This window comes from Lepidochelys olivacea (assembly GCF_965140295.1).
Source record: "Lepidochelys olivacea isolate rLepOli2 genome assembly, chromosome: 14".
NCBI classification, from domain to species: Eukaryota; Metazoa; Chordata; order Testudines; family Cheloniidae; genus Lepidochelys; species Lepidochelys olivacea.
Genome location: NC_140424.1, coordinates 14,543,561 through 14,571,540, shown reverse-complemented (window position 1 = coordinate 14,571,540; position 27,980 = coordinate 14,543,561). Strand labels below are relative to the sequence as shown.

Sequence of the window (27,980 nt, the reverse complement as noted above, 5' to 3'; positions counted from 1 at the left end):
TTTCGTAGGGATGCAGTTCACTGGAACCCTCATTTAAAACGAACAATTCCCTCCCCCAACTGACTGTGAATCACAATATTTTTGGATACAGAAAGGATGCTCTCAGCGCTTTGCTGTACAAGCAGCTGATATACTGCAGCTGTTCCTTTGTTTAGACAAGTGTTAATATCTTGTCACTTGCATGAATCATTTTTCTGGATCCTGTTTTTAAATAAATAAAAAAATAAATCAGCATTTGTGTTGGGTATTCAGAATTTTGCAAGTTAACGGACTGTTGAGAATTGATAAGGCGGTGCATTTTCATGATTTGGCTGGTGATAATTACCCAGATACATGAAATGTAGGTTATATAAATAACCATAGCTGTATATTCACACTGCTGCATTCCCTCCACCTTCTCCCAAAGAGCCTAAAGCAGTTTCTTGCCCTACATCATGCCAGAAGTTCAAAGAAACAACACTACCTGATATTCTTGGAATCAAAAACAGCCACAAAGGAAGTTTCAGCTTTCAGAATACTGGGGTTTCTTTTTATTTAGGAAGAGAATAAAGCATTTTTAAATATATTTATCTGATGTACACTTAAACTGAGATGCTGGTTCATACTTTACAGTGTTTGAAACCGAAAGTGATAGTGATCCCCTTCACATTGATGCAACAAACAGATGACTTTAGAACAGACATAGGTTCAAAAGTCCCCTAGTATAAAGATTTAAGTAAAGGAACATTAATAATCAACACACCAAGTATCATGACAGTGGTAACAAAGAGCATGGTGAATTCTCTGAGAAAATCTACTTGACACTTACTTTTTTTTAGACAACTGCTTTCCATTATAAATAAGGCATGAAGGTTCTCCATACTGTTACCAGACTGATAGCCACAATCATGTGTATAGCTCCTAATACTTCTGAGTTTGGGGCCACTGGCCATCTGAAAATGTCAAGGGTGCAAGAGAGAAGCTTTTGGCATTGGGTAGGTTGGGAGAAGGTATTTGCAGAACTGGGCCCCTCTGGCCGGCCAATCTAAGAGGCAGCAGTGGTGATGGTTTGGGGGTCGCACCTTTGCAAACTGCCATGATGGCAGCCTTTTGAAAAGAAAGGACAAAGAAAGATCGATTCTGCAAAGTGCTGAGCACCCTCAATCCTCACTAATTTCAGTGGGAGCAGAGGGCAGTTGGCTTCTCATGGGGTCAGGTCCTGAATTTGGAAAATAAGACGGGGGGTGAGAGGGGAGAAAATGAGATAAATTATGCTAAAAAAATAACCAAAAGCCAGATTCTGATCTCATTTTTACCAGTGTAACTCCAGAAAAACAGACTTTGGGATTTAAGCTGATGTAAATTAAATCAGAGTCCAGCCCAAAGTTTCTTTAAGTGCATGTTGAATACTGTTCTGTAATTTATAACTTCAGTAACTTATACCAACTGTCAGCATCCTCCCCTGCAGCTGAGCGCTCTGGGTGTGTATCTGAAGCTCTAATGAAATGCTATTTATCTGCATATATTCATGAGCCCTGTAAGATTCCACGTACGAATGTCTGACCAAACAAGGCCCACTCTTGGTTTCCGAGAAACAGATACTGATGATTCCTGAGACTGGGGAGGCCTTTTGTGTGTGTGTGTCTCTGTCTGAATCTCTTGGTGGGCATGTGAAGAAAGTAGAGAGATTCTGATGCTGGCAAATTAATTTGGAATATTTAAAACTCCATGGCAGGTGACAACCTTTGGAAAAGGCAGCTCAGCCAAGTTGGATTATTGTCAGCAGAAAACTCAGCGTCTGTCAGCTCAGTCAGGAGTATTAACGGTGAAGGTCTGGGGACAGTGTGATAAATACTGTTGTTGGTAATCACTGCTCTTAACACTTTAAGAATGTGGTGCTTTGTTGTTATCCCTCTACGGGTGAGTCACTGCTAATCTGTCTTTGCAAACCCAGACAAGTCATATTTTACGAGTTTGCTAGGAGCGGCAATGATATTTCTTGAACAGCAAGGCACAGAGGACCAATACCCAAACCTAGAGATGAGGGGTATCTCTCTGAACCAGTAACAGCACTTCTTGTTTGGCTTCTGGGAAAGCCTTGGTCATCAGTTTCAACCATTAGATGAATTCAACCAGGCTGTGATTACCTGGAGTGTAAAAGAAGGATATCCTATATGCTTAAAATCCTAAGACTATAGACTGACTCATCCGGGGAGGCTGATGAAGACATAACAGTAACCAGTTCTACATTTCTCTTCAAGTTTTTCCAGTTGCAATGAGTTTGCATTGTAAATCTCTGAAAAACCTGACTGATAAAAGAGAATGGCTTAAATAGGAAGAACATACGGCCCTTTGGGGAACAGAAAGGTCAAACTAAAGTGTCTCAGGTATACTTGTGGGTCCTTTGCAGTAAACCAAAGAGAAAGAGAAGGGCTGGGTGTTCTGAAGCAGTCTCTGGAAGTTCTGATGGCTTTTTTTGTAACACTGCACCCATGCCATTCCAGGACGCTGCAGGAGATCCAAGCTTTTGCCTGCAGATAATCAAACACAGTAGCTGGAGGAGAAGCTGAAAGGGTGGGTAGTTGTTAGTTTCCGGTGTTTGTGATTTCTGGCTGCTGTAGCAACACATGCAGGAATTCATTGTAAAGTTTCTGAAACAATCTAGAACTACAATATACAGCTTTTCCAGCAGGTTCAGAAACCCTGGCAGCTGGGTTCGCTTGGAGCACTAACTTTAAAAAGTGACTTGAGTCTCCATGGCACTTTCTTGCCTTTGAGCCACGTAGGCCCCCTTCCTATATAAGAAAACAAAGTGAGAGGCCTCAAGGCAGCAGGGCTGCTCAATATTTCCTGGAGCAAAAGAGAAGAGCTGGTTGTTGAGGTTGCATGTGGGAGCAAAAGAAACACCGTGGCAGTGGGATTCATTTGCTAGACTTGTTTTTCACCTTGGTGGCGTTGATGTCGGCTTTCGTCTTCTGGATGCGTGAGAAGATCTCCTTGAAAAGGGCCTTGTACTCTGGCTGACTCTGTTCCAGCCGCTTGTCCACAGCCTCCACGTGTTTGCTAAGGCTCTTCTCTATTGTCTTCCGCTCTTCCAGCTCGTGACCCTCTCCCCGGAAGTCCCTGAAGGAGCTGTCACGAGAGATGGGGCGGGAGGTCTGGACTCCGGTGTGGCGCACGCTGTCCTTGTGCTGCCGGCACTTGCTGAGGAGCTCTTCGTACTTCTCCAGCAGGGCGTGGTACTGCTCGTCCACCTCCCTCAGGATTGACATGCCCCGCTTACGCACGTTGTTGGCGTGCAGTGTGTAGTTGCCTTCATGCCGGCTCACGGCGTCCTTGGCCACAATGGCATTGAGGGCAGTGTCGCTGCAGCTTTTCCGGACAGGGTGATTTGGGGAAGCTGTCATGGATGCACTGTGAGTTTTACTCCCATCTTCCTCTGCGAGGTCAATGTAATCTGCTTCGGGGGCATTGTTTAATGGCTCCAGAAGGGCTTCAGACAGGTTGTCCTCTCTGCTAAGAAGATACTTCTTGACTTGTTTCATCTGCTGTAGCTCCAGGAGCTCGGCCTCCAACTCCTTGATGCGCAGTTTGCAGCTCTCCATCTCGCACACCCGTTGCTCGAGATCTGAGTACTCCTGGATGACGGCAGTGTATTCGCGCTCCACCCTTTCCTTCCGCTGCTTCTCCTGGTTGACTTGGGACCTAAGGGAAGTCACCATGGCCTGGAGACGCTCATTCTCCCTCTCCATAGGGTTTTGGTTGAGCTCCATTGAAGAGCTGTGGACCTGGAACGCATCTTCATATCTGTGGCAAAGGGAGACTGTAGTGAGTTATTGACAAAATAATGGTCCCTTAAAGATACTGGAGCCAAATTCTGCTCTCAGTTAAACCAGTAATTTCACTGAAGTCCATGGAGGAGCTACCCTGGATACACACTGGCATAACAGAGCGAGATTTGGCTTGTGGGTGCTTTGTTGTTGTTTGTATTACTGTTATGCCTAGAGGCCACAATCAAGATTTGGGGCTCCACTGTGCCAGGTACTGTACATGCACATGAAAGCCAGTCCCTGCCCCAGAGCGTTTACAATCTAATTATACGAGAGACAAAAGAGCAGGAGGGGAGAAACACAAAAAGGAAGTGACTTGCGCAAGGTGACATACAGGTCAGTAGTAGAGATGGGAACAGGACTTCTGAGTCCTACTCCAGTGCCCTACCCAGGCTGCTTTATTCTTTCCCTTCACATGGAAACCTGTATCATGGATTCAGCAGCTGGCAGCTTCTCCCTTATCACTGTTACTTTGCAAAGGATCTGGGTTTTATACAGATCTGGCGAAATGCTACCTGACCAAGAGCACTGGAGATGGAACTTGTCTCCCTGTATACAGACTCGGTATAGCTCAGTCAGTGGCCATGTTAGCTTCCCCATTCTGCACCTGCTATGTGCCCCCACTCTGTCCTGGAGAACTATCGGTAGAGATGAGAGGACTGTTCACCCTCCATGACCCATATTTGGTCACTGGTCCCTTTGCTAAGATTGCTGACAGGATTGCCAGTTGGGGCTGCACTTTTGTGACTTGGATGCTTGGACCTTGTCTACATGAGAGTCATACCAATTTAACTTAAGCTGGCTTTGTGACTGATTCCGATTCCTGCGCTGGTTAAACGAAACCACTCCGTTAGTTTAAACCAGTGCACCTTTTCTCATGCAGATAAGGCCTTCACTTTTGGCAACATGAGTGACAGCCGCCAAATTAATTTTCCACAAGCCCCCTCACAGCCATTTCATAGTAATATCTTCAAGGCACTACCAACTTGGGCTGAAAATACAGGGCTTGAGATTTTTCCCGCCTGGGCTGGTAGAGATTCATTGCATCAACTTTCTGTCCTGGAGAAGGAAGGGGACATGAGCCAAATGCTAGTCACTTTGCTTCTGGAGTATTTGCCTACCTCCCACTCTCCGGTAGTGATTGAACAACACTGGCCTAGTCAGCAGGGAAGGGTCTTAGTCCGTTCCCACCCCTTCTGTTTGAAAGGAAGGCAAAGCACTGATGGCACCTAGGATTGGAGGGAGAGGAGGAATTGGCAATAATGGGAATAAAGTATACACAAAGTTAGAGCACTAGGAACCTGCTACCCATCTCCCCTTCCCCCGTGCCAAAGGCTAACATTGTAAGCTGCTGCTGTGGAATCTGTGCTCATCTGGCATTTGGCTTTGCCCACCAATTTGAGGCTGAAAGCCACCAGTAATGTTTGGTGCCCCGCAAAGGAGTGAAGTGCAGTGGTTCCAATGTTAGTAGGAATCTGTGTTTGTTACGTATGATACACTGACTTGCAGTGCCTGTTGCTTTCCTGGGCTAAGGTATCTTTTACTTAATGCAATAATAAAGAATGTTTTCAAAGCCAAAAAAAAAAAGGGAGGACAAAAGTGGGAGAACCCACCCTGAAGAACTGTGTTTCTGAAAACAACAAAGTAGTAAAATTGTGGAATGTGTGTTGCAGCCTCTGAGCTTCACCCCTCCCTGAAAAACAAACAAACAAAACTTGATTGTGCTGTTCTGTGTCTAGGAAGTGCCAGCTCTCCAGAAAGAGTAGGAGGAGGTTTATAAAATGAGGGTAATGGAAAAAGCCTCTTGCTGGAGTAACCCCTCTTTCAGTGCTTCTGTGGCATGGAAACCACATGAAATATTCTCCCCCATTGCGGTCAGGAAATCTGTTTTTCTTCTCCACCCCAATAAACACCTGAGTTAGAACAGATTGGAAAGGATAAAATACCATCCCTTCCCCTCTAGGCCTTGGATGGTGATGGGGGGTATTGAACAGATTTCCTAATTACTGTAGGTCAGAGTGACCTGCAAAACCCAAATGCAAATTTAAAAGCCAAACTGTGCAGTGAGGCAATGTTGGTAAAGCATGACAGGGGCATGGTGGGAAAACAACCACATAGATATTGAGTAGACTTTGCCTGGAGGTAGATTATGCCCTTGTAACATCCCCTTCATTGCTCCAGTAGAAGGCCGTGCATTTGTATCCCATGGCAGTGCAATACTTTCCTATAGGATAGCAGGTTTATTGATTCTCTATTTAGAGAAGTTTCCATCATGTAGGAAGCTGAGCAAGAAATGTCCCTAGGAGGTCAATGAATTAATACTGTGGCTGGATTTTAGACAGGGTGGGATGAACAATAACATATGTGTTTGTACAGCACCCAGCACAATAGGGGCCTGGTTCATTACTTGGGCTCCTGGGTGCTACTACAATACAAATAAATAGCAGTAATATGCGTGCAAAAAACATGGCTGCTCTACTATAGCCGTGGCAGCAGGAGAGGATGCAGGATTTCACACACCTCTATGTCATCTGTCTGGGTGCAGTTGATAGGGAGGTGCTGGCTATGCTAGCTGCCCCACTAGGAGCCTGTCGGGGTGAGGCCTCGCCCTTCTACGCACTAGACAGTGGTGGGAGAATCACAGTGGGGGAATACAGGCTACAGCTTTTTAGATGTAGATGCAGCCCTGCTGCCTAACATGTGTTTCCCTACAGCACTCAGGAAGCAGCGTGCATGAGAAAGGTAGAACCACTCCCACTTGGGCTGGGCACCTTCTTTCCTTGCCCCGGTGCAGCTCCATTTCATAAGAGGCTATATGAGCCCCCGCAAAGGGGTAATCAATCTCATGATTCAAGGCATCAGCAAATATATGACCAGGAAGGAACCCTACCAACTACAGAACTGTACAACTGTGTGCATTAGCTGTGGGTGGGGCTCACCTTTTTCTCAAGCATCACGTATTGGGCTCCCTTGCAGAGGTGAGATGCTAAACTGATGGTAAATGGCAAATCCTGTGTTAATATTGCTCCTCTTTTTGAGTCAAACCCACAGTGTTCCCTGACTTGTGCTACTCTAATGGACTGGAGTAGGTAGGAATGAAACCTGCCTCCATCTCGTGCTGCTGGTTTTCCCCTTCCCCTCAGCAGAAATGCCAGTTTTAATGGGAAACGCTTTCCACATACAATCCAGGGTAATTAAGGCAAAGGCGTATTTGCTGATTCCCAGGACCTTGATGATATTCCCATAGTCTCCGCACCTGCCTTTCCCTCTCCTTGCTTCATGGTGATACCTGGGGCTCAAGCACAGCTCCTTGAGGCAGGGGAAGGTATGAATGGTTCGGCGCCTCTCCCTTTTCTCCCGCCGTATGCGCAGCTGCTCTAAGCTCCGCAGCTCCTCCACCTGTTTCTGCAGCTCCTCCACTTGGTTCTGAAGCCCCTCGATGGTCTCCGTCAGGCTGCCAGGGTCAGAGAGAAATAGAGGTGAGGTGAGGCAACAAGGAAGTTTAGGCGCCCATCTGCCGAAGGTCTTGTTTAACAATCTCCTCCCACAGTAGGGGAAGAGTGCACTCCTTTGAGGGCAGACCCTGCATTCTTTGTGTACACCAAAGTCCTAGACGGGGGAAATTGTGGGTGCACTTCTAACTGTGATGAATTCTGCCTGACTGTTTTCACTCTTGATTTAGATGAGGGGTGCATATGTGTAGAGGAGGAGGAGGCAGAGGAGTGCAATAATTGGGGATTCTATTCTTGAATCAATTGGCTAGATCAATAACCTCCTAGGAATTTGCTCAATCCTAGAATATCTCAGCATTTAAAAGATTAAAGTAGGATGAAAGCGAGTTTATTCCTTCTTCTCTTTCTCCCAAAGAAATAAAATGCAGAGACTGGCCGGGGTGGTTTCTACACCAGTTGTGAATGCAGTTTGTAAAACAGTATGTAGATCTGTGACACTAAATCTTTCTGCTTGTATAGCCATTTAAAAAAGATATTGTGTTGTACAAGTGTAACAATCTGGTGCTCACAAGGACTCACCTTGGTCAGGGTCTCCTTTTAGAAGGGAAAATGTTATTGATAAACTGGTGTTAGCTGGCAGGAAATATCCTAGTCTGGGCTGCTCTAGAGGTGAAACTAGTATCCTGGTACTGACTGGTGGGCATTATTCTCCTCTAGAGCTTCTTGACATGCCTCTGATCCTGTAGTTCAGGGAATGGGGGAACTCCAGGTGTTTTCCGAACAGACTCATCTGTTCTTGTTCAGGACTGCCAGTCATCTGCCCTACAAGGCAAAGCACCTTACCACACCCTGGTCCCTTGGCTATCAATCAGATCGCTGACCTAAGGAATCCAGCACAAGCAATGGGGAGCATTACCATTGTATCTTCTGCTGGGATGTCTTGCTCTCCAGCACAAGCTTCTGATTAGCCAGCTCCAGGTCCCGTGCTGTGAGATCCAGCTGCTCATAGACCTTAGCATGCTGTTCGTTCATCTGGCGCAACATCTCCAGCTGTTTCGTCAGGTACTGCAAAAAATTCAGAAGTCCATTAAATGTGAGGCGATCCAAGACCTGTGCTTGTGCACAAAGTCCATCCCTGAACCACCTCCCTTTTCACTTTGTCATCAAGGGGACTTGATCCTGCAAGGTACTGAGATCCCTCACTGTCCACTGACTTCCAGGGAAGTTCAGGTTTTTGGTTCATCTGCCTAAAGGAACCATGTTACCCTCACTCTAACCCTGTCTCCCAAACGCTATTCTCTGAGTGTCTGCAATGTCCTCTGCTGGCCAAAGAACAGTGATGTGCTGCCAACCATTTAGAAAGAGGCTGCTATTAAAATGCTCCTCTCTGCCTGTGGGGTGGGGTGAAGGACTGTGGAATCTATTCATTTATTTTCCCACAACGTGAGATTTGCAGCAATTGCATTGTTTGCTCTTGTGTGTCCTCTCCCTTTTCCCTGCCCTGCATCCGTCTTGTCTTTGTGGAAGGGACAGTCTCTTATTCTGCATGAGTGCAGCGCCTAGCACGGTGGGGCTCCATGCTCAGTTGGCTACTAAACACGGTCACTAATAACTGGAATCAGGCAGGGATGCACTGGAATGATCGCACCCTTTCTTCTGTTCTGAACAGAAGTTGGTTTGGGGTCTGGTTTAGGAACAGAATAAGGGTGAACATGACCTAAATCCAACCAAAACAGAGGCTCCCAATTGGGGGGGGGCAGAGGGACCCTCCGAGTGTGGAGCCCAGACTGGCTGATCTGCTCTATTAAGACTTAATCCACCACTGGTTCAATCCCTTCCATATGTGGCTTTAACTCCTCTCCCCCTCAGCACATCCCTCCACTCTCTTAACAGCCTAGCAGCTCCCATTGGCTACAGTGAGGCAGCTAAAATGTCCCCTGCTTTCTCACAGCTGAGCCCCTCAGATGTGGCAGCAGCAGTAGGGAGTTATCCTGGGCTTCGGCAGCATCTGTACCTCTATCTCCTGCACTTGCTCCTCATTGGTTGCATACATCTGTTGCAGTGAATCCTCCAGCTCCTTGTTACGCTCCAGCAATGTCTTCCCCAGTTCGGCTGCCAAGTGCAGGTCTGAAAAGTAAAAGGTACAAATTGCTGAGACTGGGGCTCCCTGGAACCATGGCATATCAGGGCTGGAAGGGACCTCAGGAGGTCATCTAGTCCAACCCCCTGCTCAAAGTAGGACCAATCCCCAATTTTTGCCCCAGATCCCTAAATGGCCCCCTCAAGGATTGAACTCACAACCCTGGGTTTAGCAGACCAATGCTCAAACCACTGGGCATCGGAGGCTGCAGTGTGGAATGGCTGCCTGGAGGGCAAATTGGCATTTGGCCATTGAACTGGTTCCCAAGTTCTTCATCCTCTAGGCATGCAGTTCAGACACTTGGCTAGCTCCTGAATCTGCCTGTCTTTCCAGGCGAGCCTTTCTCACCTAGTCACTGGGAGAGCAGCAGGGGTAGCTGTCTCAATTATCCCTCCTGACCCTGGCGGGATGCAGAGGGGACAGTGCTGGCACTGATTGAATCCCACCCTCTCTGGCTTGCTGTCACTGCACTTTAATGAGCAGCCCCTCTGGGTGATCACTGCTGGAGTCTGTTACCGTGGTAGGACGGAGAGACCAGAGCCCCTCTTGCTCTCCCCCCCACACTCTTAGGCCTCAGCTTTCACAATGGAATTAGCGAGTTCTTGTTCCAAATGCCTTCCCTGTGATTAGCTCTTATGGAACTGCACCCAGCTTCCACGGGATTTAGATGTGCTGGCGAGGCTGCGTCTAATATGGTACAATCAGGGCAGTGAGTTTTCTCACTGGCATCTGCTGAGTTCCCCAAATCGGGCTGGTAACTCTGCACATGCTCACTGTTCTTCCCCCTGCCCCCGCAGCCTCCCCGTGGTAAATAAAAACAAGCCCTTTGCCTTTCAGCCTGGTAACACAGTGTTGCCAACTCTCACAATATTTCTGTGAGTCTCACAATAATTGGTGTTTTTCCTTAAAGCCCCAGCTCCTGGAGTCACGTGATTATGTGAGACTTTCAGCTTTTAAAAAAAAAAGTGAATTGCTAACCCTCATGGTTGAAGAGAAAACCTTGAAAATGTAGACCCAACAGGCTACAACACCCACTCTGGCCCCTAAATAACCAAATGTAGGATGAATTTCAGGATAGCTATGCTGTAGCCTAAAGCATTTGCAGCTTCTTCCAGAGGTTAATTTGACTTGGCAGTTGATTAGGAGGCAGTGATATTTAATTGTTACAGCAGGGGACGAAGGTCTGGTCCACACTATGTGGTTAGGTGAATGTAAGCTGCCATGCGTTGCAGAACTGTCTTCACTTACATTTGGCTCCCATCGACGTAAGTACCTCTCTACGCCAGTTTAGTAACGCCCACCTCCCTGAGTGGCGTAGAGTCACGGTCAACATAATTAAGTCGACGCAGTGTCAGCGTAGATGCTGCATTGCTTAAGTTCACTGTTGCTGGCTTTCAGGAGCCATCCCACAATGCTCCACGCTGACAATACAATCGATACTAGTGTTCCTGGTGAGGGACGCGCACCGCCAACACAAGGAGCCAAGCGTGCGCATACGTAAGCGATTTAATAACTGCAGTGACTGTGTGCCAACGTAAGTTAGGTCGACATAATTTTGTAGTGAAGACATGGCCTGGGAGTCAGGACTCCTGGGTTGTATTTCCACCTCTGCCACTGACTTGCCATATGACTTAGGGAAAGTCACTTAACCTCTCAGATTCCCGCTCTGCAAAGTGGGGATTATATCTACCACTTGTTAGGGGATCTTCAGAGGAATGATGCTCCACTGATGGTGCAAGGTATTTTTTTATTATTACTAATCAGTTCTGGCAGTTTCTGATTTTAGCTGTAGACATAATGGAGCTTATATGGGAAGAGTGATTGTGTGCATGTGGCGAATGGCGATGCACCTTGGCTGGTTGTGCTGGGAGACCTCAAATTATAGATAGGGCTAGCTCTCTGGATCTTGTCCTGTACTGGTTGGCTGGCAGTTACATCCTTTTCCTTGAGAATCTGCTCTCCAGCCATGGTCTGTACTGTGGGGGTTAGTCTGAGATCTGACCTTTTAACGATTATCCGAGTGACCGGGTCTGAGGGCTGCAATCATTGGAATGAATGTAATCAATATATCGGCACAACTACTGGTACGTAGACGACCTTCACCTTCCTTTAGCCACGGAACAGCTCCCAATTTCCAAAGTGCTCTCAGGGGACTGAGCGCCTGACAGAGACGGGGGAATGGTATGTTAGACTCCAGCTGGGCTGGAGAGAATTGCTTCTCCTTCAGCTGCTTGGTTTGTGGTTAACCGCATTTTCCATTGACAATCCCCCATCCCTCGCCAGATCATCTATTTTTGCCAATCATAGACATGTCACAAATCTCCTCCTGTCCAGCCTGATCTGGTTGGCAAGGAAGGCATCCCCAGCACAGAGAAACCTTGAGAGAAGAGTCCACGCTGCGCTCCAGGCAATGAGGCAAGAGACTCCCGCTCTGTGCGGGATTATATCAGCTCTTTCCCACCATATGGCATCCAATTTAATCAGCTGGGGTTGAGTTAAATGGATTAGGCCTCACAGGATCCTGCATCATAATTTAAAGGCCCCTGTCAGCAATAATTGAACTAGAAAACAGGCAGTGTCTGGGGAGATGTATAAAGAGATTCTACAGCTCAGAGGTGGAAAACTGTCCCCTCCCCCCATTTTTTTGGTTTTGTTTTTAAAGAGAATGGGTAAGGGGCCAAGAGACACAAGGCAGGAAAGAGGAGGATCATCTGCCCTGGTACTTGTAACCTGACTCAACTCTATAGTCCTCCGCTCATCCAGGGACCATACACACATCCACCAGCCGCAGTGCCACTGACCATATTGCCTCGTCTCTAGTTCTTCTCACATCTGGGTCTCCTCTCATCCACTTCAGCTGGTCTCTTGTTTGGCTCTTCCCTCCCTCTAAGATCTATTGTTGGCACATGGATGTGCATGGGCAGGCGGGGAGCTGGAGGCAGCTCCCTAATATCTTCCTTCACACAGGTCCCAGCTGGACCTATGGCCAAGCTTGTCTCCTGCTCAGCAGGACTCAGATGCCCCATTCCCTTTTTCTTAGCTAGTGAGACCTTGGAAACTAGCTGCCTGTTGTATTTTTGTCCACAGATCATTCAGGGGGTGGTTAGTGTTACACAAGGATTTAGTAGAACAGTTGTGTACATCTCCTTGATTTAGCTGTTATACTGAAACCTACCTCCACTCCCCTTCTCCACACAGCGTGCGAGAACTCACCCCTTCAGCAAGTGTGAAATTATGGTGCAACAATCCAGATACAAACTAAGGCTATGTCTACACTACAAAGATAAGTCGACCTATGTTAAGTCGACTTACAGCCACCACATTAATTACTGCTATGGCCGATGTCCATGTTACCCTCCTTCTGTTGGAGGTGCACATCCTCACCAGGAGCGCCTCCATCGACTGAAGAGGGGCAGTGTGGGTGTCCGTGCAGCTCCCCACCAGGAGCCCAGATGCCCCCCAGGCTTCTCACCTCCACGTTCCCAGCCAGGAGTAGAGGGGAAGCGGCCCGGGGCTTCTTGCCTTCGGAGGAGAGATCTGCATCAGGAGTCCAGTCAGCTGCTGTGCTTCCAGCAGGGAGTCAGGACCCCAAGGGCAGCAGGGCTCTGACTGGGAAGCCCGAGCGGCAGCCTAAGCCTGGAGCCTGGGTGGCAGCCCGCCTTGAAGCAGAGACCGGGTGTCCGCTTTCTTGTCAGTTTCACGGCTCCAGCCAACAGCCGATGCGAAGAACTCACCCTAAGTACACCAACATAAGCCCTGCGCGGCTCATTGAGGTGCTTTTATGATGTCGACAGAGCAGGGGAGTTACATCGGCGGGAGGAGCATTTCAGACAAGACTGACTTTAGTTGACAAACCGGTGAAGTGTAGACCAAGCGTAAGGCTCTCTTGCCGCTCGCCCTCGGTAGTGGGCTCTGACATGGCCACTGCAGTTCATGCAGCACAGCTTCATTCTTCAGGGCCTCCTTAGGCCCCTACCAGAGAACTAGGTGATACAGCTACAGAGTTAAATAGGCATTAGTAGCCAAGGCTATTCTACAGATATAAGAGCCCTGGGAGGGAAGGTGTGCTTTGCTCTGGGGTTGGGAGATGCAGGAAGGTTATTGCAGATGCCGAGAGCTGCAGAGGAGAAAGCTCTGGCATTAACAATGATCAGGTTGTGTGGAGTGGCAGAGAGAAGGCCAGGGCTTGATGAGTGGAGGGACTGGGCAAGGGAGAAGGGCTCTGATTCTGAGGGGCTGCTAAGCTGAACTCAGGGCAGGAAACAGAGGTAGCTCACTGCTGCCTTTTTAGTCTGCACCCCCTTGGATTCAGGAGGCAGCCGGGGGAATGTTCCAGTCTCCAGGATAAGTTAAAACTACTCCAAGGCTATTGCAGCAGCCCAGGACAGATCTGGCCAAATGCTTAGGGTACCCCTACCCTGGGATCTGAAAGAGAGGACAGTGTAGAGGTATTCTGCTGGCCTTACGCCTCATGGGGAAAACCCCCTGTGAGCCTCCTGCAGGCAATGGGAGTCTTTCCACTGACTTCAATGGGTGGTGGATCAGACTGTATGTCCGGGGCATTCCCAGGTGGCTCTTTCTGACAGGTATCCTGGCATAGCCAAAGACGCATGCATCGCCGGCATATAAGGGTTACCATTAAATAGAATTGAGCATCTCTTGGCTACTGTGCTTTACATTAGGTGCTGCATCAGCCTGCATACGGCAACCACCAATAGAGAGGGCACAAGGGTGACTTAATGTCACTGTAGCCCCCCACCCTCTGGGCTGAGTCTGTGGAACACGGACTCTGGTGCAGAGGCCAACCCCGAGGGGTATTTTCCTTCACCATCTGACAAGACATTGGTTTGTTTGGGGGATTTGGGGTCTGATGTTGCGTAGAGATGTTTTGCCTACTCCCTGCTGCTAGAATTGTGATCCTTTAACTGTGCCGGGTTCCTTATTAATATGGCCTTATGCAGGAGGATATGATCGTGTCATACAGAGCAGGTAGTTCTGATATTTTTTTTTCTCTTTTTACATTTAGATAATTGAGCTATGTAGGCTACAAAAAGCAGCCCCTGCATAATAAGTTCCTGATTTTTCAAAGGGGCTAGTCACCTGCAATTCTAATGGAAGCCAAAGGGAGGAGCAGGTGCTTGACAGCTTTAACTCCCCTCCCCTCCCCACCCCCCACCCCCAGCCCCAAACCCCCCACTGCTTGTTGTAATGAGCCAGATTCATCCATCATGGAATTATGCTGAAGTCTAGCCATTTACAACAGGGATCAAAGGCCCACATCCTCAGCTGGTGTAAACTGGTGTCGCTCCACTGATTTAAGGGCACTCATTGGTCTCCAGGTGGAGTGTAAGGCCCTATGACCTGGTATTGGCTTTCTCTCTGTGCCATGTGGCCACAGCTACAGTCAGCTAGGGCACTTGAGTTGGATCCTCTAGCTATAAGGGAGAGGGAACATCTGGCAGGGAGGGCTCTGGGACTCCGGAATTTGCTCCCCACCTTGGTCTGAAATAGGCCAAAGTTGGTGATTTTTTTCCAGGCCCGCAGCAAAAGGCACCTGCTTGAGAATGTCTCTGGAGAAGGCTGAGGGTCTGCAACCTAGTTGCTGAAGGTGGTAGTTGGCACAGATGATTTGAATGCTGATGAGATTGAATTTAATTGTGTTTACTGTATAATTAACAATGTTAGGGCCCCAAGAGCCTTGGATAAGTGTCTTTATAATTTTAAATCTGATTAAGTAGAACTACCCTGATTTACAGCAACTGGGGATCTGCCCCAATATGTTAGTGGGGGGTTGTACATTCTGGGCCTATTGCAGTGGGGATCCACTCCAGTGAGGCTTTGCATATTGTATTATCATGGTTGCTGCTCCACCGCAGGCGATGCAGTGAGTCTGTACGTGAACAGCTTAGAGCTCCCAAGAAACCTTAACAATGGAACTCACCAGTGTACAGAGAGAACAGGCTCCAGCTGACAGCAACCTGCAAGATGCTGAATAATCTGCAGTGTGGGTAGTAGGGTGGATAAAGCTCTTGTAGGGGAGGGTGATTCAGGTGTGCTCGCCCTGGGGAATCGCTTCTTAAATAGGTGTTATGTGCGGTGCAGTCTGGCACAGTTCAAAGCCAAAATAACTGAGGCAGGGATGGCAGAGACAGGTGGAGAAGGGCATGGCTTGAGGATGTTCTGTTCCATGGCAGGTTTTGAGATTTGGTTTAGTTTTGCATTGGAATGACACCAAAACACTTGGTGTCTGCAAAAATTTCTGGGTTTTTGGGTTTTTTTGGATCAAACCCAAAGCTTTTTGATTTGGGAAGGGGTGTGTGTGTCCGTGTCCGTGTCCTGGGTGAATCAGATCCAGGATGAAATCCTTTCTCTGCCTGATTTAGAGCAGAGTTTTTCATCCCAGATCACCGTAACTACCAGGTTGCAGGCATGCACACACAGTCTTCCTCCTCCCCCCACCAACAAAAACCTCGTAGGAACTGATAAGTCTCTGCAAAATGGAAGTGTTCTGACCAGCTCTAGTCATTAAATCCACCAGAGGCAGAGCCAACTCCCCCTGATTTCCTTCCTTCATCTCAAATGGGTTATAATGATCATGAACAACCCTGATGCATATGGATGTCATTGCTGATCTAATGAGATTTGCTGGGACTTTTTCTTGCTTTTGTCATTCCTTTTCTTTGTCCTTTCTTGGCCTCACTTCCTTCACTCCCTCATACCCTGTTGTGTAGCCTCTGGGTTGGATTCTGCTATCCCCCAGCCCAATGGCAGAGGCTGTTGGCAGTGGAAAATCCACAGAGGGAGAGGTAGTGCTGGTGCATTCCTGCTGCAGCCTCCCCTTCGCCAGGAGTGGGAGCCAGTGCAGCTCACAAAGTGAGCAGCTGGCTGGGGTTGGAGCATGGCTTGGGCAGCGGGGACATGTGCTGAATCAGGGGCCTGAACATAAGAACGGCCATGCTGGGCCAGACCAATGGTCCATCTAGCCCAATATCCTGTCTTCCGACAGTGGCCAATGCCAGGTGCTTCAGAGCTTGTGTGTGACAGGCTACTATGGAGCCTCAGCCACAAACTAAGGCCTGGTCTACATCTAAAACTTGGGTTGTCCTAGCTCCTTCGCTCAGGGCTGTGAACAATTCACCACCCCGAGAGACATCGTTAAGCCGGCCTATGCCCCCCAGGGTGGATTTACAACAGCAATGGGAAAACCCCTTCTGTCGCTCAGTCTACGCTGCGAGGGTGTAGCTACTGCTCTAATTCTTGTAGTGCAGACAGACCCTAAGCTGCCATCATCCACCGAGTGGAAAACCCCAACCTACCCTCCCAGGGCACAGGGGCAAGGCTGGCTCAGGGAAGTATAATTTGCATCTCGCTGTGGCCGCTTGAGTAAATCTGCCCTCTCCAATTTTTCCAGCATCTGTTGCTCACTCTCTTGCAATCTAACCCACCTTCTTTATATTCCTTCCCTCTTCCCCATCTCTCTCCTTTTGCTAATGGATCAGAGAAATAGCTTCTTTTGTCCCTCCATTAGCTTCTCTTCTACCTATTCCCTCCATTTACTCTCTACCCCATGGAGAAATTCCCCTCTGAATGGTCACAGATGTAGACTTTCCCGGCAGGGGTCACTTTGGAACTAACCTATCACAGGAATTTTCTCTCTCTTTTTGTGAGTGCCTGTGTGCACACACGTATATAAACCCAGTGGGCCTAATCCTGCTCCCGCAGAAGGCACCCTGTGTTTTGCCACTGATTCCAATGGGAGCAGTGTCGTTCTGTGCCATTCTCCACCTCTTGTCTAAACATCTACTTTGTCACAGCCTCTCGCCTGTGTTTGTCTTTTAGGCACAGTGGTTTCAAAGTGGCTCAGTGATTGGTCACTTTGACTCTTCGTTATCGGGCCCCTATTATAAACCTTTCATAAAGAAATAAAACTCTCAGCTGCCCAGGAGATAAGAGGGTGCTGAAACTTTCCTGTGCAGTGTCCTCCAGGCAGCTCTACAGTGAAAGGAGAAGAAGCTTCCCTAGCCAGATCAGCTGATAAGATTTCCTGCCCATTGACAAATTCTTCAGGGAGAAACACCTCCGTGTAAACTGCTAAGGGTCTGCGTCAGAAGGTGGCCTGGCCTGGAGCACCTTCCTGTGGCAAGCTGCCATGTGACAAGTGCACCTGCCTAGGTGTCCCCAAAAATAATCCAACAGTCTTTCTTAGGGCAAATGGCCCCTGTGCATATAAATCATAACAAAATCCCCACAACCACAGTCCGGTATTCCCCAGCATCAAATACAGCCCTGTTGTCCCTCACCACACTGCTGCCCTCCAGGGCGAGCCGTGGCGCCTCTCACCGCCCCCCAGTACAGCCCCAACTCTGTCTGTCTTTTCCTGTCCCTAGACTAGCACAGCCTCCCTAGCCCTTCAAAGTGGAGCGCAGCCCTGCTCTTCCCAGTAGGAGCCCCCACAACCGCTTTTCTGGGAGCATCCTTTCCAGGGGAGTGTCCCTCACTCCCCCTGGCCCTCTCATCGTTCCTATGGGTCCAGCTGTCCGTCCCCGGAGATGACCGAGGGTTAGCACCTCTGCTGCTCCCCTGCCTTTTGCCCTCTCCAGCCCTGGCTCGTGGGCTTGCGGATGCCAGCCAAAAACCACTTTATGTCTCACTCTGGGACTCCTACACTCCCCTGCTCTCTGGCAGCTCTCACCTGCCCTTCCTGACTGAACCAGTCTGCTCTGACTCCCTGACCTTCTGGCGCCCCCAAGTGCTGCCCCACCCTCTTAACTGGTCAAATGGAACCACCTGCTCTGGCACAGGGAGCTGGACTGGCTTCATTTACTGGGGCCAGCCACCCGGTGACAGTCTGATTCTCCTCTCCCTTACATTGGTGTAAGTCAGGAAGCCAACGGAGTTGCACTGGTTTTAAAGGAGATTCATGCCCCTAATGTTGTACTCGTGCCTCTGGCTGTCTATGCAAGGGTCTTGCACGTTCTTCCTTCCCTTCTACTTCGTATTACATTGATTTGATGTCTTTCAGTGCTTCCGGCTCTCCCGGGCCATCACCACCAGCCCTATTGTCCTTGCCTTCCATTTAATCAGCAAGAGTTGGCTCCAAGCCTCTGAGCAGCATTCTTGCAGGAGGGGACAATGGATGCAGAGCAGTTAGTGGCTGGCCTCTTGATGAGTGACCACACTGATACCCACGCTATTCCAGCAGCAGTCCTTCGGATGTGGCAACCTTGGAAGCCACCTACCTACCAGCACTTCTGCCTCCGATTGCCTCGTGTGCTCTGTCATGGGATGACAGTGTATAGAAAGAGTCACTTTCTTTTAGCACTGAACAAAGAACTTTAACAGAAGAATAAGGAAAACAGAATTATCCCTACTTTACCTTCTCTCTCTGCTATACCAGAAAGCATCTGCCTAGAATTTCCCTTAGTACCCCTCCTGCCTGGCTTCTTGCTTTAGTTTTAAAGAAACAGTGCACACATCCTCACCACATTCTTGCCTGTCATTTATCTCCTTTGTTCTCTGTCTTTTCACAGCCACATATTCAATGTCTAGAAGTCCCATTAGTCCAAAGCTACAGTCAGTGGCCAGTAGAGGAAAAGATAATACAGGGGGTGTAAGGCCAGAATCTCTCCCTCTTTTGCCTGGGCTTGAGGGACCCTTACCCACAGTTGAATCTATACCTCCCAACTCAGGCCATGCACAATCCTTCTAGCATAAATTGTTTCAGGGGTAGCAAATAGGCTATAAAGCCATTTGCCTCCAGATCAATAGTTTTCAACCTTTTTTTTTATTTGTGGACCCCTAAACAATTTGAATGGAGGTGCATACCGCTCTGGAAATCTTAGACGTAGTCTGTAGACACCCCCTCATCCCACCGAGGTCTGTAGATCACAGGTTGAAAACCACTGTTCTGTGGTAACGACAACCTTTCGCAGACGCCTTAGACATAGTCTATGGCCTCCGACCACAGGTTGAAAACCACTGCTCTAGATTGTTAGTTCAAATACAGCCTAGCAATTAGTATCAGAAAGTCATTATCAACTGGAGGCGATTGAGTGACCTACATGAAATGAATGAGTGATCTCAGTCCAGTTCTTGGTGGACAAGCTGTGATGGATTTGGAGCTGCCTGTAATAATGAATGAATTCTATATGTTTGTCGGACTGTTCTATGCAGTCTTGTTGTAGCTGTGTCAGCCCCAGGATATTGGGAGACAAGGTGTGGGAGGTCGTATCTTTTATTGGACCAACATCTGTTGGTGAGACAGACAAGCTTTTGAGCTACACAGAGCGCTTCCTTGGGTCAAGTCTGACTGTTGTAAGAAGGGGTTGTAGTGTGAATACAAGGGGTTAATTCAAGAAGAGGTTGGCTGCACATATGCAGGAAGGAGGACAATGGCTTCAGATAGCCACCCATTTCCACCCCCCAGGGACAATGCTAGAGCCAGACACTTTGAAGTGTCACCTTTGATGCCCTGCTGAGTTCAATGGACCAGTTCATCAAGAGTGCGGGCAAGGGGTCCCTGCTTGTAACCACAGGGAGGATCCAAGCCCAGGAAAATTGGGACAAAGGACTGTTTAGGGGTAAAAAGTTCTCTATCAGGAAGGGGGTAGTTGCTGATGAGAAGTGGGTCTCAAACAGAAACCTGGGAAAAGTTAAGCCTGCCAAAGACTCCAGGTAAGAGAGCTGTGTGGAGATCTTTGGTTGCTTTAAAAATCCTTTTCCCTTATGTTGTGCCATGTTTCTACAGTTAAGATTAAACAATACTTTGTTTTGAGAATGCTGTTTTGGGTCTCTATTCACTGCTAGTCACAGCTCCCAAAGGGAAGAACCAGAGGCGCCCAAGTCTAGTCAGACATGTTAAGTAATCATGGTTGGTACATAGGTTACTGTAGTTAAGCACCCAGTCTAGGAGCAGGAGGATCCTGGGATTTCACTCTGTGAGAGGTGAAAGTACAAGGCCAGAAACCTGAAGGGGTGCACTGAGACTACAGAAGGGGTCTGAAGTGCAGCTAGCCCTGCTACTCTGAGACAAGCATCCACATAAATAAAAATATTGTTGCCCCTTCTTCCAATATTTTTGTCCCTTGTGGTGGCAGATGTCTGGGCCTTGCTGTTTGGCTTCCCAGTCCTAGAACAGAGGTTGACACAAACAACATGCGGGGCAATACCTTCTTTCAGGAGTCTCTGCCCAACACCAGTGCCCAGGGAGCAGCTCTGCCTCAAGAACTGACTCTAACCAGAGCCCAAGGCATAGAGCAAATTCCTCTGCTGCTTGCACAAACTCTACCTCCAAGGACCACTACCTCTACATAGCTTGAAGTTATGCAAGGGTCTAACAACAACCAAGCATGTCTTCCCAGGACTGAACATTTGCTTGCATACTTAGAAAACTAACTTGGAAGACTATGTGTAACAGCACCACATGACACCTACAATAACAATATTGTCATAAATGGCAGAGAGAGGTCAGAGATGACTGAATGGGCCTGGAGACTGAACCCTCTCGCTCCTAGGACGAGGCACGTTAGCAGGGCTGTATAGGGGAAGCTTGCACTGTTAGTGGCCATCCTGTACCCTGCGGGTGAGATCCCTGACTGGTGCAAATCAATATAGCTTCACTGAAGTCAGTGGAAGAGTGCTGATTTATACCATTAGGGGAGCTGACCTATTGCGTAGATACACAGAGTAATTCAGTCTCTAGGGCTATCGTCCAGCACCTTTTACAAAAACTTTAAATTCACTTTAAAAAACAAAACAAAAAAACCCCCACACAACTGCACTAGGTGCAAAGATCAGAAATTTGAGGCCCTGAGCTCGTTCTCCTCCAGAACATTTTCCAGGCAATGGGGTGCACGGATGAAAGAGCAAATATAACACCAGCTTTGCAGCTAAGCCCAGCAGGTTGCTTGGGTTTGAGAAGAGACTGCACATTGCTACTGCACGTTGCCTTAAAGCCCTGGGTTGTAGAGTGTGTCTAAAGGGCAGCACAGCTCTATCAGAAAGATGCATTCCTTGCAGTCACAAAGCGGCATTAAGTCCCACTGGTCAGAAAGAAATGTATGCTTAGGGGCTTCCACAGGGAGACGGGGGAGCTTGCTTCCCCCTGCCCTTCTTCATTTAACACTCTGGTAGCAATGGAGGCTGGTGGCCTCTGAAAATGCGCGAGGGAAGTGTGCACAGCAGAACATGTTAAACAGAACTGTCCCATTATATGTAAAGGGTCTGATCACTGATGAGAACTCAGCACTTAGCAGGATTGAGCCCCCATCTTAACACTAATAATTTGTTAAATATTAATTAAATATTGTAATTAGAACTAGTTTTTCTGGGCTGGGTTGCCTTGTTTCTAACTTAGGTGGTGGGGGATCAGGCCCTCATGTGGAAAGTCAACCTGGAAGCTCCCATCGCCTTAGTGGGAGCAAGATTGGGCCTTTTCCCTTCTCGCTCTGAGTGGTTTCCCCCTCAGTCTGCTGGATAAAATCCATCTCCCTGTCACCAGCCAACTCTGTCTGGTACTGAGGAAAAGTATGAAGAACCGAAGTCATGTCCATGGGAGAATGGTGCATCAGACTGACTGGGCTGTTTCTAAATGGTCGGTTGCTCTTAGGCTCTGACTTTCCTAGACCCAGCAATAATGTGGCCTGCTATGGCTGGAATGTCCTTTAGCATTCATACAGCAAATCCTCCAGGCACAGCCTAGCCAAGGAGAAATACCTCTGGTCAGCTGGGCTGGAGACACAGAGAATTCATCTGGTTTTCCTCTCTTCTAATTCAACTGTCTCCCACATCTGGAAATATGAGTCTGAATTTTAACAGATGGTGTTGAAAGGAGCTTCTATGTGGGATTATGAAAGGAGATTCCTAAACAGATTCTATGTGGGATCCTCCTACTCCCAACTGTCCTGCTTTTTACAGCTGATTTGGGGATTTTTATACCGGGAACTTTTCAGATTCAGAGAATCTCAATTCTTCCCTAGCTGAGATGCAGAGCTAAATATGCTCCCTTTTCCACATCTTATCTGGCCATCCGGTCTGCTGTGCTGTGCTTGTTGTTTTAAGCATCTGATTTCCAAGTGGCTCAGCAATTAGTCACCGAAAACTTTCCATTACCCAAAGACACATTCAGTGTCACACTCATAAATAAATATAAAAGATCCTGGGTCCTTCCAACTGTGCAGCTTTGGAGGAAACCACCACTGTAATCCAGGAGGTCAGGCGATCATTGTGACTTCTCTCCAAAGCTGTGCAGCCAGGGTTGTTGCATCAGGAGGGATGGAACTTGGGATGTTCTGTGCACCCCAGTGCAGTGATTAGTTCGTTCCTGGATGAACTGATTGGTAGTTGCAGCTTTATGGACCACCATGTTTTAATGTAGACTATGATAGAAAACTGGGGGTTGGGTCTCCTAGGCACACCAGGGGCTGTGGTTGTTAGTTAATGCAGACTCTAATCCTGCTACACATCCATGATGTTTTTGGGTCCATGGCAACACATAGGACCTGATCTTTAGAGGTGCTGAACGCTTGTGACTCTGCACCTTCAACTCTGTAAGACAATGGGAGCTGTGAGTGCTCAGCACCTTGTGTAATTTTCATTCTGAGTATGTAATGTAATAAGCAATACAAATGCCCAGGGGAGGAATAAGGCAGGATACTTAGGCCTGGAGATCTCAGGGATGCTGAAGCTGCAAGGCCCAGATTCTGCATTGTAGTGAGGCTGCTTTGCACCACACTACTGGTGCAGAACGGCACAGTCTGCAAAACTGGCCACGGAAGGATCGCACCAATGTAGGGGAATGTAGAGTGGCAGAGATCTCGCTTAGTGGTTTCTATGCTACCCCCGTCCCTGCTGCCAGCATGAAGAGGTGTCTGAGGGAAAGGGATTATGACCAGGGCTTCCTTCAACTTCTCTCAAGCCCCGTGTTGCTGTGTTAGCCTCTTGAAACTGTTAGCAGCTGATGTAACTTGGAGCAGCTTCCAGGCTGTTCTGATTGACAGTAGGGGGATCTGGCCCAGGATCAGGGGAGTGCAAATGTCACCTTTGCAGCCTTCTTCCTGAACTGCACTGTGTGCTTTTTGGCTGTAGATCTAAGAGAATGACCAAGGAGTCCATTGAGGGGAGCTGCAGGACTCTGAGGACTAGGGAGAGGGATGACAGAGAGAAGGACTTATTTGGGAGATTTGTAGAAGGAAGATAAAGGAACTCTGGGAGAGGAGTAGAAAAAGCTGTTGGATTCGGTGTCCATTTAGTTTGAATCCAAGTGCAATTTACTTTAAATGCGTTCATTTGTTTGTTTTTAGTGCAAATGCTGTTTTAATGAACGGAAAAGGTGTCCCTTATTCTCTCCAGGTTGGGTTTTCTAATTCCAGCTCATCCTCACTCCCTGGAGCTCTCTCAGCATGGGCATTCCATGGAGCATGAGGTCACTTTAACCACATCATCCTTTTCCAGCTGCTCGGGAGGGCTCATTGTCCCCTTTCTCCATGACTTTACTGTCAATACTTTACTGTTTTATTCCTTTCTTAAAGTCACAAGACACCTGCCCCAATAGGCCTTTCCCCAGGCCATGGAACATGATGCTGTAGCTAAACTGAGCTCAAACTGCATGTATCCTCCTATGGAATGTCGTTTGTGTTAAAACAATGTGGAAGGAAGCGTTGCTTGAATTGGTGAAGCACAACCCAGAAATCAGTAGCATTGTTTTAATTGTGTCAGAATAGCCTTTTTTGTTTGTTTTGTTGTTGTTTGTTTAAAAATCACAAAGGCATCTCCAGAGACAAATCATAGGCGTGAAACAGTCCAATTAGATCCTCTGGTCCATCTCCTTGCTTGACTTTACAAGCTGTCAGATTTCAGGGCTGGAATTTGAATCTGCACCTCTAGGGGAGATGGTGACCTTAGTACAGCACCGTAGACCATTCTGCAGTGAAATCAGCTAAATCATGCATCAGAACTGTTTTGTCTGTGTATGAACATACTACAAGCTCTTTCGGGGTAGAGACTGAATCTTCTTATATGTTAGCACCCCCATGGCGCCTGGTGGATAATTAGCAATTACGAGGGTGCTTCAGAAAGAAAATGATTGGGGTTTTATTTTCTCTTAAAAATAGATGATTTCAGCAACATTTTTAAAGTGCTGAAGGCTCCATAGGGCATATTGGGAAAGAAGCAGGTGCTTAGAGCAGCGCTGGAGTTGTGATTTACGCTCCACACTTACCGGTACCCAAGTAGTTAATAAACATAAGCATCCGAGAGCTCCCAGTTAAGCTGCCCGTTGCTTAGCAAACAGTTTTGGGCATAAATGTAATAAATATTTGATGGCACTGCTAAATCATGATAAAGTCCCAGCAACCAATGGGTTCATCCAAACCTCCTCCACTCTCCTGGCACTAGTTTGCCTTTCGCCCTCCCATCCCTTGCCCAAATAAATGGTCTTGTAGAATATCCTTTTATCATCTCACTGTCTGCCACGCACTGCCTTTTCTCCATGACCCCTGGGCCGTTGGCATTTTGATCTTCTTAGTAATGCATAATGCCTAATAATCTCACTCTATCTTGAATTATTCCCCTTCCACTCTGCCACCTCCTAAGAACTAACAGCACCATGACCAGCACATTGTCATTGAAGATTTGACCATACATTATTAGGCTGTAACAAAAATGCTGTAATAGCAGTGTCCTTATTGAAGAGCTTTGTGCATCATACAGATTAATTACTGTTGTAATTACCCTGCAGTACCATTTCACTGATTTCAGTTAAAGGCTTCTCTGACTCCCCTTCAGAGTTAGCTTAGATATAAATATTTGTATATAGCCCCCACTTTCATAGAAGACCGCAAACCCTTCAAATGAACATTGTTTTCTTCCATCTCCTAAAAACTGAGGGCTGGATTCTGATCTCAGTTATGTGGGTGTAAATCTGGAGTCAGTGGAGTTACTCTGGATTACACCAGAGTGATGGAGATGTGAATCTGACCTGGTTTTAAGATTCTTTTAGTGTTGTAAATGTTTTACATTAGAAATGCTGACTCATGAAACAGACTAGTTACAAGGCTAAAATAAACAAGCCCCTCATTGTTCTAAGCTTCCTACACTAATTTTTGTTTTTTGGTGTGCATCTCTGTTCCATAGCAGGGCCTAGGTCCCTTAGGAGCTATGGGAAGAAGCCCCCAACTAAGTGAATCCTGGATATTCAAGAACTCATAGTGTTTATTTAGTTGACTAGTCTGGGCCACCCAGGTCCCAGTTTAGTTCAGGCATCATATCTTGTGAAACAGGTTCTGCTATGCAGCGATATTTCTCTTCCAGCAGCTGAGAAAGCGGAGTTGGAAACTGATTTGGAGGGCTCTGTCTTCATTAATTCCTCAGCCCCTGCCCTCCAGCTGAAGTTGTGAAAACTTTAGATCACAACACCATCTACTGTAGTTATGACTGACTAGCGATACACATGCAGCTGGACAACCGTATCAACTATTTATTTGCCGTTCACTGTTTAAAAACCTCAAATCTATGCATATAATACAAAACATTACACTGGTGACCTTATTTTAGTGTCATTGATTTTCATTGAGCATAGATAGTCGGTTAAGTTAATTCATGGGCCTTTGGTCTGAAATGGGAGAGCAGTTTTTCCAGTCATTTATTTACTGAAGTTTGACTCAAAATATGAAGATAAGCAAAAAACAACAACCACCAAACACACAATGCGACTAACACCCCCCCCCCCCCAGTCTTTAGGATTAAAACTATATGGAACAAATGCAAATGTCGAGGTGGAATTATGAATACAGACTGTTGCTTTAAAACAAAACTTCACAAGTGAATAGTCATAATTTTTTTTTAACTTGCTATTTCTCCTCTTCACCGGTTCTCTGCTGCCTTTGAGGCAGATGAGTAAAATCTTCAAAAGTGCCTACATGGCTAAGGAGCCTAAGTCCTATTGCATGTAGGGTCCTAAATCTTGCAGGAGCTTTTGGAAAATTTGCCATATGTCCTCAATTTGGGAAAAGTCATTTCTGATTTTTGTTTGAACTGCCTCTCCTGACTCTCTCTAATTTAATCTAATCTCTCTAAAGTTTAAACAGTCTCTCTAGGTTTTTTAACTTTCTGGCCTGGATTCTGCCCTTGCCAATTTGACACCGGTATAACTCCACTGAAGTGCATGGTGTTCCACCAGATTGATATCAGTGTAACAGAGCAGTATTTGACTCTCTCACTATACCCAGGGTTTGAACTTTACATTGGCTTTTCCCATGAACTATTAAATACCTGCGGTTACATTTAGATTTCCATCTGGTATCTGATAGGCACCAGAGTTGATGAGATTTCAAAATGGGGGTGTGTGTGGGTGGTGGGGAACAGACTGTTTTCCCCCTAGAAAGAGGATTTGCTCCCCGCTCATTATCCCCTCTGCAGCATGTCTGCACTCTGCACTTCCCAAAGGTTCCCCCCCTGGCTCGGCTATGGGTTCAAACCTTTTCTTACCCTGCTCCAGGTCTTGCTGATCGTACCAGGGCTCCTCTTCCTCACTTGGAAACTCCTCCATCCTGTCAGCGCTCAGCATTTAGCACCCGCAGCCCAGAAGGACACGCAGAATTAAAAACCAAACCCCAAAAAACAAAACCCCAAAACCCCTACAGCCGTAAACCCACGAGAGGCTGGGAGCGTGAAGGGGCTACTGCTGCAGCGAGAGCAGGGGCGATTAAGGACTAACTGGGGGCGGGATACACTCCAGCGGATCGAAGCTCTGCTTGCGGAGGCGGGTAGGGACCGGGGGCCGGGCGGCAGGGCTGAGATTGGCCAGTATTGCCCGCTGATGCAGAGCTGGGACAATGCAGCTGTCCTGGGGACTGCTACAGCTGGTACCAGGCTCCAAACGCTCGCTCTGCTCTTGCATCACCCTCGCTGTCCGTCTCCATCATCCATCTGCCCTTGTAAGGGGGAGACACGCGGGGGGGAGGAAGGGGGGTTAAGACGTGGCAGGCGTCCCTTCCCTTCCCTCTGCTCCCAGTCCGACAGGCCGAAGGGGCGGTTTTGTATGGATTAACTGGGAGTCTGGAGACTGCAGGGGTGGTGAGTGGTTTTTTTTTTTTTTTTTTTTTTTGCACCGGGATATCTGAGAGATGCACAAAAGAAAGAGGAACCTTCCTAGGCGGCGAGTTCCTGTTTCTGCAGCTCGGTGGAGACCTCTAGCATGGTACTGCTGCATGTAAAGCCATGCACAACGCATGGGGAGGGGTCTCCCTTCCCTTCCCTCTTCTTCCACCCCACACTTTAATCAGAGGCATTTTAGCGAGGCGGATCTGAGGCGTGCAAGTCCCACCCACCCCTTCCCCCGAGATAGCCAGCGCAGGGGCTGCACCCGTAATAATGCCAGGCAGGCGACGTAGGGATATATATGCGCGTTAGAGGGAGGAGGGGTTGGCTCCAGCTGTCCTCACGGATGTTGCTTTGCAGGCAGTGGGATCGTGTTGCACAGAGAAAGGGAAAAAACATCCTGATCATTTGTGCTGCTTTGCTGTGGTGGGGGGAATTCTCCCCAGCGGAGGGGAGAGCGTTTCATTCAACACACTGCCGAGG

At 47.7% G+C, this 27,980-nt stretch overlaps 1 protein-coding gene across 2 annotated transcripts; it reads right to left on the bottom strand.

Moving 5' to 3' along the window:
• Positions 1-512: 512 nt before the first annotated feature.
• CDR2L (cerebellar degeneration related protein 2 like) lies at positions 513-27,473 on the bottom strand. 2 transcript variants are annotated; one of them, XM_084646980.1, is made up of 5 exons: positions 26,886-27,473; positions 9,276-9,388; positions 8,178-8,326; positions 7,066-7,263; positions 513-3,786 (listed from the first exon to the last, which is right to left on the bottom strand). In XM_084646980.1, exons 1-5 carry the CDS (start codon positions 26,962-26,964, stop codon positions 2,901-2,903), a joined length of 1,425 nt encoding a protein of 474 aa, XP_084503106.1. In that variant the 5' UTR covers positions 26,965-27,473; the 3' UTR covers positions 513-2,900. The 2 variants fall into 2 exon arrangements, with proteins under 2 accessions (XP_084503106.1, XP_084503107.1); XM_084646981.1 differs by having other exon boundaries at positions 7,099-7,263.
• Between the last annotated feature and the right edge of the window lie 507 nt (positions 27,474-27,980).